General features: G+C 47.8%; 1 protein-coding gene across 4 annotated transcripts in view; it reads right to left on the bottom strand.

Annotated features, from left to right (window-relative positions):
• DIP2A (disco interacting protein 2 homolog A) overlaps positions 1-12,199 on the bottom strand; it is a 121,853-nt gene that overhangs the window by 60,397 nt on the left and 49,257 nt on the right. For all 4 annotated transcript variants that reach the window (XM_061424111.1, XM_061424117.1, XM_061424126.1 and 1 more), the window contains 6 exons: positions 9,017-9,108; positions 2,804-2,914; positions 1,513-1,636; positions 1,061-1,170; positions 682-784; positions 181-245 (listed from right to left, as the gene is read on the bottom strand). In XM_061424111.1, the coding sequence (XP_061280095.1) occupies positions 181-245; positions 682-784; positions 1,061-1,170; positions 1,513-1,636; positions 2,804-2,914; positions 9,017-9,108 (605 nt within the window). The remainder of the gene's footprint in view (positions 1-180; positions 246-681; positions 785-1,060; positions 1,171-1,512; positions 1,637-2,803; positions 2,915-9,016; positions 9,109-12,199) is intronic.

Below are 12,199 nucleotides of genomic sequence, written 5' to 3'. Positions count from 1 at the left end.
CTGTGAAGAGACCCGCGGTTGTGGGGTGGGGGGCCCCACCAGGAGAGGCACAGAGAGTGTCAGAGCTCTACTCACAGCACAAGGGCTGACTCCACCAGCCACAGTGGGGCTTGGTGTTGCCCATGGGCGTAAAACGTTAGCAACCTCCCCACAGTTAGGTAGTATAGACACAGCACTCACTGTTAACACTCCATGCCACAGGCCGGCATCCCTTTTGAAATCCAGCACATTTGTTAATGTTTCAGCTGAAAGTGGACAAAGATGGTTAAACAACCAAGCGACCCTCCTCACAAGTCACATGCATTTTCAGAGACACCCTGAGATGATTACATCATCAACAAATAGGAGTTCTAGGAAACATACACAGCACTTCCAAATACCATGTCCCAACCAGTCAACAATCTTGGTAAATGTGAAAGCAGATCACACAACTGCAAGTTAGCACAGAGAACAAGCTGACTGGTCTTCTGGAAACACAGGGAGCAGCCACACTCCAGAGGCTGCAGGAGTGCACACCTCCCTCTCCTCTCCGACGTGGAGCAGAGGGCAGTGGAGGATCTCTAGTTCCCATGCCCCGCCCCAGTCTCCAGTCCCAGGACCATAGCATGCCATGTCCCTCCCCTCCCACAGGCCTCACTGGGTAACCTCTAGGAGGGGCCAGAGAGCCACCCCAGCCCTTACCTTCTGAGTAGCCGCACGCCTGGGTCAGAGCCTGGCACTGCGCCAGCAGGGACGCATGGGACACCGCCACTCCCACCGTACTTCCCTCCTTGCTGGTTTTGTACTGAAAGATTCCAAAGCATGAGCTCATTAGGTGACATTTCTGGAGGCTGTCCTTCACTCACCACAGGCTCGACCAGAGCCCACGGTATGCCCGGGCCCTCAAGGTGATGCCCTCAGCTGACGTCAGGCTCACCCTGGGTGGGTGAGGGGCGACAGGGCACACAGGTGGTCCCCAGGGAGGCAGCAGGGGCGGCTCTGGGTGAGGCACCGTGCCTTTCTGGGGTGAAGGAAAAGCACACGTGGAGGTGCCCGAGCGCGGGGCTCAGCAAGGCACTACCTCGATGTAGGCGGTCCCGGGCCCCGCATCCTGCACTGCCGGGTTCCAGTCCTTGGGGGGCTTGGTCAGGTGCTTCCCATCGATCACCAGCCAGGTGAGGGGGGGCCAGCCTGTGAGGGCAGACAGGGACATACAGAGGCAGGGTCAGAGGGCCCTGCTCCCTCCCGACACCTCTGTGTCCAACACGCTGCCCGAGCCACTGAAAGGTGGGCAGGAGCCCCCGTCTCACTTGAGCTTCATGTACTTATGTTTAATGACCAGCGGCCGCCAGGCTGGTCCACACAGGTCTAGACCCTGAGCCAAGTGAGGAGCGAGATTCACCAAGGTCTAAAACAAGGCCCCACTTTTGCTGAAGGCCCCTTTGTCTCTGTAGCGGCTGCTGACAGGAAAGGACGCCCAAGGGCCCAGTTTAGCAGAGAACCCTGCCACATGCTCCCCGCCCATGGGCCCACCTTTGAAGGTCACCACCTCTCCGGTCTGAGCCTTGGGCAGGCCTTTCTGACAAGCATCCGTGGTCAGGGCCAGGGAGACGCCACAGCTGCCCAGCAGAAACCCGACCTGCTGGCTGCCAGCATCCTGCAGAAACAGAGGGGCAGGGGCTTGCTCGCACACAAGACAGCTTTTCTCAGAATGTGCAAAGCTAGACCAGGTCAACCCGAGAGCTGTGTGCATATTTCCCTCAAAAGGAAATACTTAAGTTCTGAAGTTCAAAAGATACAGTTCTGGGTAACTGACTAATTTCTCTTAGTTATCTTGCAAATGACACTCACTAGCATTTTAATAAACTCCAAAAATAATAGCACTGACATTTACACTTGATTTGTGTTTGAAGTTTACAGATTAATCTGGGGAGGTCTGACCTTTAACAATCTTAATTATTTTTACACAGAATATGTCCTTCAGTAGCATTTTATCATTTCCTTCATATAAGTTTTAGAAACTCGAGTCTTTCCCTAAAAACCCTGTATTCAAATATCTGCATATCATATATATAACCCTTTGGGATATACTGCGTTTATTCACAAGTTTTACTTTGAGGATTCTCAAATTCGAATATTTCTTGCTGATAATGCTCATGTTAATAATTACCTGAACACTGGGATACAACAGAAAACTATGATTTTCTAAAATACATGTTGAGTCTACTAGAATAATACACTTTTCAGTAATCAGATTACTGGTTGCTAACTCATTTCAGTCGTGTCCGACTCTGTGTGACTCCATAGACAGCAGCCCTGGTATTTATATCTAAAGTGTAATAGCTATCTAGGACATCAGCCCCTCCCCCACTGGAAGCCACCTGTGAGCAATGAGATGTGCTCACTGTTTTGGAGGTGATCGAACACAGGAGGGTCTCAAGTCATGTGTTTATCACTGAGAAATGAGCTATAACACATCTCTGTAATGACTGACTCATCCAGAAGTGAAAATTATTATCAAGAAGCACATCATTTTGAGAAAAGGTTTAACAGAATCTCATCAGATCCCAAATTCTATTCGTTAGAAGAAAAGACGTTCATTTCTGTTGGGATATCCGCACCAACAGGTGTTCTTGCGCCTTTCTCCCAGGGAGACACATGAAAGGGCATCTGGGTGAAGCTGCCCGGGTCTCTCTGAAGCCCGCCCGCCTGTCCTCGCCCATCAAGAGGCGCCTGGAGCAAGGACACGAAGACACCTGCACTGGATGCGGGGCTTCAGGACCAAGCCTCAGGGACCACGAACCGAGCTGGCACCACACGCTACCTTTCTGGTGAGTGGCACTTCGATGGGGACAGGAACCAGCTCGGCCAGGAGACACCCGTAGAATGCAACCATGAACATCACTGGGTCACTATTCGGAAACACCAGCGCCACCTACGAGAGCACAAAGGAAAACCCTGCAAACCACTCGGGAAGAAGCCAGTCATCTGCATACCTGCTGATGAGACAGATTTTACCTCAGAAAATGTTACTTTGTGTGTTAATACTTGGTTCTTAAGTTTCCACAACCATGTAACTTCTATTACATACTTTTTAGGTTAAAGTCTTTACTCCACATGTAACAAACATGTTAAATTTCTGGGCCTAATAAAAAGCAAGTTTGGCAAAGTAAGTCCGGCTGGGTCTGCCAGTGGGTCTAAATCCACCTCCATCCACTCTGACCACTCAGGGACAGGTGTGATGGACCACCACCCACCATCAAGTAGCCCAGGACAAAAACACCTGGATATGAAAAGAGAACCCAGAATCAAAGTATATCCAAGTATCTTCCAAAAGGGAATCTGGACACTGAAGTTTAATTGGACAGATCTTCACTCAAGACTGAAACACTAACAGGGGAGAGTGGGGGGCACAGAATACCTCAGCAAGACCCTGCCCCCAACACCTGCCCTCTCCCTCTGAGTCTCCACAGGGTGTCCACTCCCTGCTTTCATCTGGTCATCATGCTGCCACAGTTTAAATTATACGTTCTCAGGACTTACCTGGTGGTCCAGTGTTAAGACTTCACACTCCCAACGCAGGGGACTGAGGTTTGATCCCTGGTCAGGGAACTAGATCCCATATGCCACAAGCATGGCCCCCAAAATTACATATTCTATTTATCTTACATATTTATTAAAAAAATTTTTTTTGAACACAGAGATTTAAAATGACAAAAAGCACTAATGAAAAAGAGCACCCTGCACCCTTCCCCACCCCACAAGGCAACCACTTCTAACACATCTTAAACCCTCCCCTTGGCCAACTCTCTCGTCTTTTCAGACACTATGCTCATCTTGCTGCATCTCACGTCTGAAGGTATTAGGCGCTTTACTTCCTTTTATAGCAGACGAACCCTGAGCCCTCTGCCCTCTTCCCCTCGCTTTTCTCCCATCATCCCAATTTCCATGTCTTACAATATCTGGTTAAATCAAAAGCTATTTAGGAATATTTGTAATGCCATAACATTGTAGTAAGTGTGCTTGAAACCTAAATGGTAAGCCAGAATAGTTTATGAGGAGACTGTTAACACAGAGCCTTGGATAACTAATAACCCTTGAATAAGACAAAACTTGAGCTACATCTATATTCATTCTGTACTTGAGGTCTGGAAATCAAGTTTCTAACAAGTTTCTTGAAAATGGCAAAGATCTCCTTTGAAGGCTGATGTTAATAAGCGTCTGTCCCACTAAAAGGACTGTGAGCCTTGAGACTGGATGTTTGGTAGAGCATACACGTGAATATTCATTGGAAGGACTGATGCTGATTCTGAAGCTCCAATACTTTGGCTACCTGATGCGAAGAACTGACTCATTGGAAAAGACCCTGATGCTGAGAAAGACTGAAGGCAGGAGGAGAAGGGGACAACAGAGGATGAGATGGTTGGATGGCATCACCAATTTGATAGACATGAATTTGAGCAAGCTCTGGGAGTTGGTGATGGACAGGGAAGCCTGGCATGCTGCAGTCCATGGGGCTGCAAAGAGTTGGACATGAATGAGTGACTGATTTGAACGCATTTTTAGAGAATCTCTTATAAAGAGTTGTGTCTGTTCAATTTTATAAAATACATTATAACAGGAGGATGAACTTGCCACCCACCTCCGATCACTAACTCTCTAACTGTGATCTCGTCAGCTTTTTTATAACTAACCCAACTACGTGGATCCACTTTCAAGTCAATAGAGTATCTGTAAGTATGTCCTTGCAAGAACTTACCTCCAGAGAAAGAAATGAGTGATTCTCAGACTCCCTGTAAAGCACAACAGGAGCCCGGGTTTCCAGCAGGTCTGTCCTAAAGCATCAGGTACATAAGGTATCGTCTGGTACTGCTCACACTTCTACAGCCAAGCCCCGCCCTGTCTTCTGGTGGGACAGTCACTGCCTCTTTCACCAGCTTCATTCCCTATGTGCACCAGCCAGCTTTCTCAGAAATGCTCCACTGGGTTGTCAAACCCAGGCAGTAGTATTTCCAAATAACTAGCCAGGCAGGTAAGCTCACGGTTTCATGAGCTGCTGACCAGTCGGCCCACCTGGGGTGGCATCCTCCTGATCTCGGTTGGGCTGCTTCTTGGTCTGCAGCTTGAGGTCACCCTGGTAGCTCTCCTGTCTGACCAGTTACTCCTATGCTGAAGCACTTCCTCTGTTAACTTCCCGAGACAGTCCATCAGAGCCAACTGTCTGAGTGCCGCCTGTCTGAAAACAGCGCCCCGTCCTCACCTCTGTGACTGTCTGACTGTCTGAGTGCCGCCTGTCTGAAAACAGCACCCCGTCCTCACCTCTGTGACTGTCTGAGTGCTGCCTGTCTGAAAACAGTGCCGGTCCTCACCTCTGAGACTATCTGAGTGCTGCCTGTGTGAAAACAGTACCTGTCCTCACCTCTGTGACTGAGAGCTGCCTGTCTGAAAACAGTGCCACGTCCTTACCTCTGTGACTGAGTGCTTCCTGTCTGAAAACAGTGCCCCATCCTCACCTCTGTCTGTCTGAGGGCTGCCTGTCTGAAAACAGTCCCCCATCCTCACCTCTGTCTGTCTGAGGGCTGCCTGTCTGAAAACAGTCCCCCATCCTTACCTCTGTGACTGTCTGAGTGCTGCCTGTCTGAAAACACTGCCCGTCCTCACCTCTGTGACTGTCTGAGAGCTGCCTGTCTGAAAACACTGCCCCGTCCTCACCTCTCTGACGGTCTGAGTGCTGCCTGTCTGAAAACAGTGCCCCGTCCTTACCTCTGTGACTGTCTAAGGCCTACGTGTCTGAAAACAGTGCCCCGTCCTCAGCTCTGTGACTGTCTGAGGCCTACGTGTCTGAAAACAGTGCCCCGTCCTCACCTCTGTGACTGTCTGAGTGCTGCCTGTCTGAAAACACCGCCCATCCTCACCTCTGTGACTGAGCGCTGCCTGTCTGAAAACAATGCCCCGTCCTTACCTCTGTGACTGTCTGAGTGCATCCTGTCTGAAAACACTGCCCCGTCCTTACCTCTGTCTGTCTGAGTGCTGCCTGTCTGAAAACACTGCCCCGTCCTCACCTCTCTGACGGTCTGAGTGCTGCCTGTCTGAAAACAGTGCCCCATCCTCACCTCTGTTACTGGCTGAGTGCCACCTGTCTGAAAACGCTGCCCTGTCCTCATTTCTGAGATTGTCTGAGTGCTGCCTGTCTGAAAACACTGCCCGTCCTCACCTCTCTGACTGACTGAGTGCTGCCTGTCTGAAAACGCTGCCCCATCCTCACCTCTGTGACTGCCTGAGTGCTGCCTGTCTGAAAACACTGCCCATCCTCACCTCTCTGACTGACTGAGTGCTGCCTGTCTGAAAACAGTGCCCCGTCCTCACCTCTGTGACTGTCTGAGCGCTGTCTGTCTGAAAACAGTGCCCCATCCTTAGCTCTGTGACTGGCTGAGTGCCGCCTGTCTGAAAATGCTGCCCTGTCCTCACCTCTGAGACTGTCTGAGTGCTGCCTGTCTGAAAACACTGCCCGTCCTCACCTCTCTGAATGACTGAGTGCTGCCTGTCTGAAAACAATGCCCTGTCCTCATCGTTGTTGACTGCCCAGGAACAGACCTGAAGGTTGAAAATACTGCTCCGTGTCCTCCAGTATCACACCAAGAAGCCCAGCCCTGGGGCTGCTGGGCCTTCCCAGACAGCCCACTCTCCCTGAAAGCTGAATCCACCTTCCAGTACCTGGGTCGGTGCCTCGGTGTGGGCCCCTGAACCCCCACAGGTCCTTGACTCCAGCTCTGGAAATGGTCTGACATCACTATTACGATGCAATATTTCCCTCTCTCCTCTAGAAGTTATCTTAGAGGGCAGCCTTCATGATCAAGTCTAACCTGAACTGTTCTTCCTACTTTCCATCTCTCAGTCTCCCCTACTAGTATCTTTTCCTTGATTTATGGAGCTAAATCCTCATATCAGATCTCCAGGGATGTTAACACTAATATTTTTAAAAACTTATTTTCGGGGTCTATCTTTCCTCCAAGCCGGTTTGTTTCCTCTTCCTCCCTCCCTTTCTTCCCCAGTTCAGTTCAGTTCAGTCGCTCAGTCGTATCTGACTCTTTGTGACCCCATGGACTGCAGCACACGAGGCTTCCCTGTCCATCACCAACTCCCAGAGCCTGCTCAGACTCATGTCCATCAAATTGGTGATGCCATCCAACCTCTCATCCTCTGTCATCCCCTTCTCCTCCTGCCTTCAATCTTGCCCAGCATCAGGGTCTTTTCCATTGAGTCAGTTCTTTGCATCAGGTGGCCAAAGTATTAGAGCATCAGCATCAGTCCTTCCAATGAACATTCAGGACTGATTAACTTTCGGGTTGACTGGTTTGATCTTGCAGTCCAAGGGACTCTCAAGAGTCTTCTCTAACACCACAGGTTTGAAAGCATCAGTTCTTCAGCGCTCAGCTTTCTTTATGGTCTAACTCTCACATCCATACATGACTACTGGAAAAACCACAGCTTTGACTAGACAGACCTTTGTTGGCAAAGTAATGCCTCTGCTTTTTAATATGCTGTCTAGGTTGGTCGTAGCTTTTATTTCAAGGAGCAAGCATCTTTTAATTTCATGGCTGCAACCACCATCTGCAGTGATTTTGGAGCCCAGAAAAATAAAGTCTCGCTGTTTTCCATTGTTTCCCCACCTATTTGCCATGAAGTAATGGGACTGGATGCCATGATCTTAGTTTTCTGAATGTTGAGCTTTAAGCCAACTTTTTCACTCTCCTCTTTCACTTTCATCAAGATGCTGTTTAGTTTTTCATCACTTTCTGCCATAAGGGTGGTATCGTCTGTGTACCTAAGGATATTGATATTTCTCCCAGCAATCTCGATTCCAGCTTGTGCTTCATGCAGCCTGACATTTCGCATGATGTACTCTGCATATAAGTTAAATAAGCAGGGTGACAATATACAGCCTTGACGTATCCCTTTCCCGATTTGGACCCAGTCATTGTTCCGGGTCCGGTTCTCACTGCTGCTTCCTGCCCTGCATGCAGGTTTCTCAGGAGGCAGGGCAGGTGGTCTGGCGTCCCGTCTCTTGAAGAATTTCCCAGTTTCTTGTGACCTTTCTCCCCCACCTCCCCTTTAATTTTTCTGCCCATTTCTTGGACCTTTGGTTCTTCTCTTTCACACGCAAGTTTCTGTCCTTACATATCCTTGGCTGCTGATTTACATTAAAGACTGAGGCACCTGGAGAGCTGCCTGAAACTCAGCACCACCCTGTCTACTCACAGCGCTTCTGCTGGGTGCGCTGACCTCAGGCGCCCCTCCTCACAGGGATGGCCCTGCTGAGCAGGCTGGTTTTCACCATTCGGACTCCCTGTTATGCGTGGCCTCCTCATGTCTGGCTCAGTCTGCCAAGAGCAGTGCTGCAGGCAGAACTTCCCACAATGGCAGAAACGTTCCTTCTCAACATTCCTTCTTTATCAAATATGCTAGCTGTCGGTCACAATCAGTGACGGATCCCTGGAAACAGGATTCGCGCAACTCTTGGGTTAATCTGAACAGCCCATGTAGTCACCGCTGACCATGCTGGGCAGTGCAGGATGAGGAACTGCACTGGGGGGAGTGCAGCTCAACAGCCTCCTCTGTGTTCCGTTCTGGCCAGTGGGAAAGAGGGGGCTTCCTGCCACACGGAACAGGGAAGGAGATGAATACAAAACACCCAGAATTTCAAAGTAACATCAGTGATTCCTCACAAATATGAGCTTTGGAAATGTAACATTAATACCTGACATTAATATTTTTATTAAAACCAACATATATGAAGCAGAAGAGAAAAGAAGTTGAAGAATCAGAGACTGTGCAGTGAGTGAGAAAAAAAGGAAGCATCATTTTATCTACATCAACACAAACTTTCTCAGCGTTCAGTACTTTTCACTGCTGACTTAAACCCTTTGTGTTAATGCTGTGAGTCAAAACAATCGACAGAGCACTGCTACCATCAGAACGGATTTTTGACCTCCGCTCTCACTCCATCCCTCCAACAAAGGTTCACTGGGTTACTTACTCTGTCTCCAGGTTTAAGCAGTGGTTCGTTCTTATTAGTCAGTTTATTAAGTAGCGTATAAGCTAGTTTTAAACTTCGACTCCAAAGTTTGCCTAAAATAAAATAAAAATACTAACAATGTAAAATTTAAGAAACTAATAGTTACCATTTTAATGTAGCAATCATAATACTTCATTATATACCATTATTACTCTATTGTGAAAATGCAGATATTAATAGTTGCCAGTGATAGTTATTTTGCACAATGCGATAATGAACATCATAGTTTTCTCTTAGAAACAAGTTACAGATTTATTTTTCTTAACAGAAAAATAAAACATTTTATTATAAAAAAATTCAGAATACAGAAAAGCCAGCTGAAAAAAAGCATTCTTTCTGTTATGTACTTATGTGTATACACACACATAAGATGCATAATTTTTAAAAATGGGATCATATTGACACTTCACTCTTATTTCAATCAACTGTGAATCACGGTGAATGCATTTTCATTCCACTATGTCTCACTCATCCCCTTACACAAGTGGCACGCAGTTCATTTCACCTCTACAACAATAATTCACGAGGTGGGTCCTATCTTCATTTCTGCTCTTCATTCAAGAGAACAGTCAGGGAGATGCCAGGTGACTCGGTAGTGCCATGGCTGCTGGAGAGGTGCATCTGGACCCCTCACACACATACACTACAATACACCACACACACACGTCACATACACACACTGTCATAGACACCACACACACATCGTGCACACACACCACACACACACACCACATGTGTCCACAGACACCATGCATACACTCCCTCCAGCAGGTGGCAGGTCTCTACATGGATGGGAGAACAGCAGTGCTCGAGCCCAGGAGGGGAGGAGAAGGCCAGCCGTGCAGCCGTGAGCAGCCAGGACACATGGCCGGCAACACTTGTAGCACAAGCTGCTGACAAGTACAGACATCCAGAACACAAAAATGCTACAAAGAGCCCTGTGTAAAAATGTGCAGAAGACTCAACAGCATTTAACAAGAGAGAAAACCTAAAGGATGAAAACAGGAAAAGACTGCAACATACCAGCCATCACCAGATTAGCACCACAATGACTATCACTGTGTTCTCAGCAGATTAGCTCAAAGTTACGCTGCCAAAGGGAGGGAGAGGGACTCACACAGCAGGCAGCTGAGTGCAAATTGGAAAGGTCTGGAATTACCTGACAAAGGTAAAAACGTCATTATCCTAGACCGAGCTAGCGCCTCCTCTCCTAATATTAATACATGCTCTACAAGAACGCATGCTTGTGTACCAGGCAGCACTGACTGTAACAATCAAGATAGAAATGACCCCACATCCACCAATAGTATGATGGATACATATACTCTGAAATAGTATTCATTCCTCAACGGAAATGAATGAGCCACAACTATATACAACAATACCGGTGACTCTTAATGCATATAGTAAGAGGCTCCACTGCCAAGCAGGAATGGGCAGTGATGGCAGACCAGCATTCCCATCTAAAATGATTTTAAAGCTGGATAAAATGCAAGACCATCTGCTGGGGGAGTTGACTCCAGGGAAACCCCTGGGGAGGGGAGCTGATCTTCCACAGCTGTTCTTGCAAAAACTGGGGGGTTTGGGGTCCTGCCACCCATAGGACATCAGTGCCTCATGGTCTTATGTCCATCAATTGCTGCTGCTGGGGCATGGAGACCAGGGCCCCAAGAAGAACACTGAATCCCAGGGCCATGCATGGAGGTGGAAGCCTTGGAGAAGCCATTCAGAGCCCTCAAGTTGCTATGTAAGACAAAGATTGTGGATGGGATCACTCAGAATATACCAGTTTAGAGAATCTGAATAAAGGAAAACAGAAAATCTCCAAACTGAAGTATATATAAAAAAGAACACAAAACATAAAAAAAGATTTATTAAAGGCACACGGGACTCAGAGAGGTATTAATATAAATGTAATCAGAGTCCCAGAAGGACAGGAGAAATAAATGGGGAAGAAACACTATATCAAGAACTTATGGGTGTAAGTTTCCAGAAACTGATGAAAGATACCACTCCATAGATTTAAGAAGGCGTGTGGTCCCCCAGCAGAAGCTTCCAAAGAACATCACAGCTAAATGCATCACAGCAAGACAGACACAAGGCAGAGCCAAAAGCCACAGGGGAACGAGACAACCCATCATCCAGAGAGTGGCAGCAACCTGGCCTCTCACTTCTCAGAAGCCATCTCCAAGCCTGCAGAGTCCAACAACCCTGACCCCCTTCTAAGAGGGAGATGCAGGAAGTCCCGCAGCCAGAGGAGAGGTTATGGGGGAAACACAGGGAGGTGAGAGGGAACATTTAGCCAAGGAAGGAAAATAGCATGAGTCCTGACTTAAGAAGCAGAGCAGTGAATGGTGTCTTATGGGCGTAATGGATACAGACTTAAGATGCAGGACAAGGAGGCAAGGGCCTCAGGCCGGGATCTTCAGCAAGCACCAAGGCAGAGCGAGGTTAGAGAAGGGCCCGTGAAGGGGAGAGTGGACAGTGGCCTTGCAGCCCCTGCAGGTCTCTCCCAAGGACAGTCCTGGCTGAGCAGGACACAAGCCCTGTCCTTACCCCTCATGCAACCTGGACCTGAAAATTGAATTGGATAGGTGAAGGCTGTCCTCACAAGTGGGCAGCAAGCTCCTTTCCTAAAGAATTGCAGACCCATCTCTTTAATGAGCACAGGTACAAAGCCTACAAACAACATATCGGCAATCAGAACTCAGGCATTTACTTAAAGATATTAGGGCCAAGTGGGATCTATTCTAGGAATGCACGGGCTGCTTAACATTTGAAAATTATTCAATGGAACTTATCAACATCTGTTAGATCATAGAAAAAGCAAGAAAATTCCAGAAAACACATCTGCTTCACTGACAACATTAAAGCCTTTGACTGTGTGGATCACAACAAACTGTAGAAAATTCTTAAAAACACAGAAATACCAGACCACTTTACCTGCCTCCTGAGAAACTTGTATACAGGTCAAGAAGCAACAGTTAGAAGCAGACATGGAACAATGAACTAGTTCAAAACTGGGAAAGGAGTGCATCTAGACTGTATATGACTCACAAGCTGAAATCAAGAGAGAAATAGCAACAACCTCAGACATGCAGACGACACCACGCTAATGGCAGAAAATGAAGAGGAATTAAAGAG

The sequence above is a fragment of the Bos javanicus genome, chromosome 1 (assembly GCF_032452875.1).
Source record: "Bos javanicus breed banteng chromosome 1, ARS-OSU_banteng_1.0, whole genome shotgun sequence".
Classification (NCBI taxonomy): Eukaryota; Metazoa; Chordata; class Mammalia; order Artiodactyla; family Bovidae; genus Bos; species Bos javanicus.
This window is presented reverse-complemented; position numbering and strand designations above follow the sequence as displayed.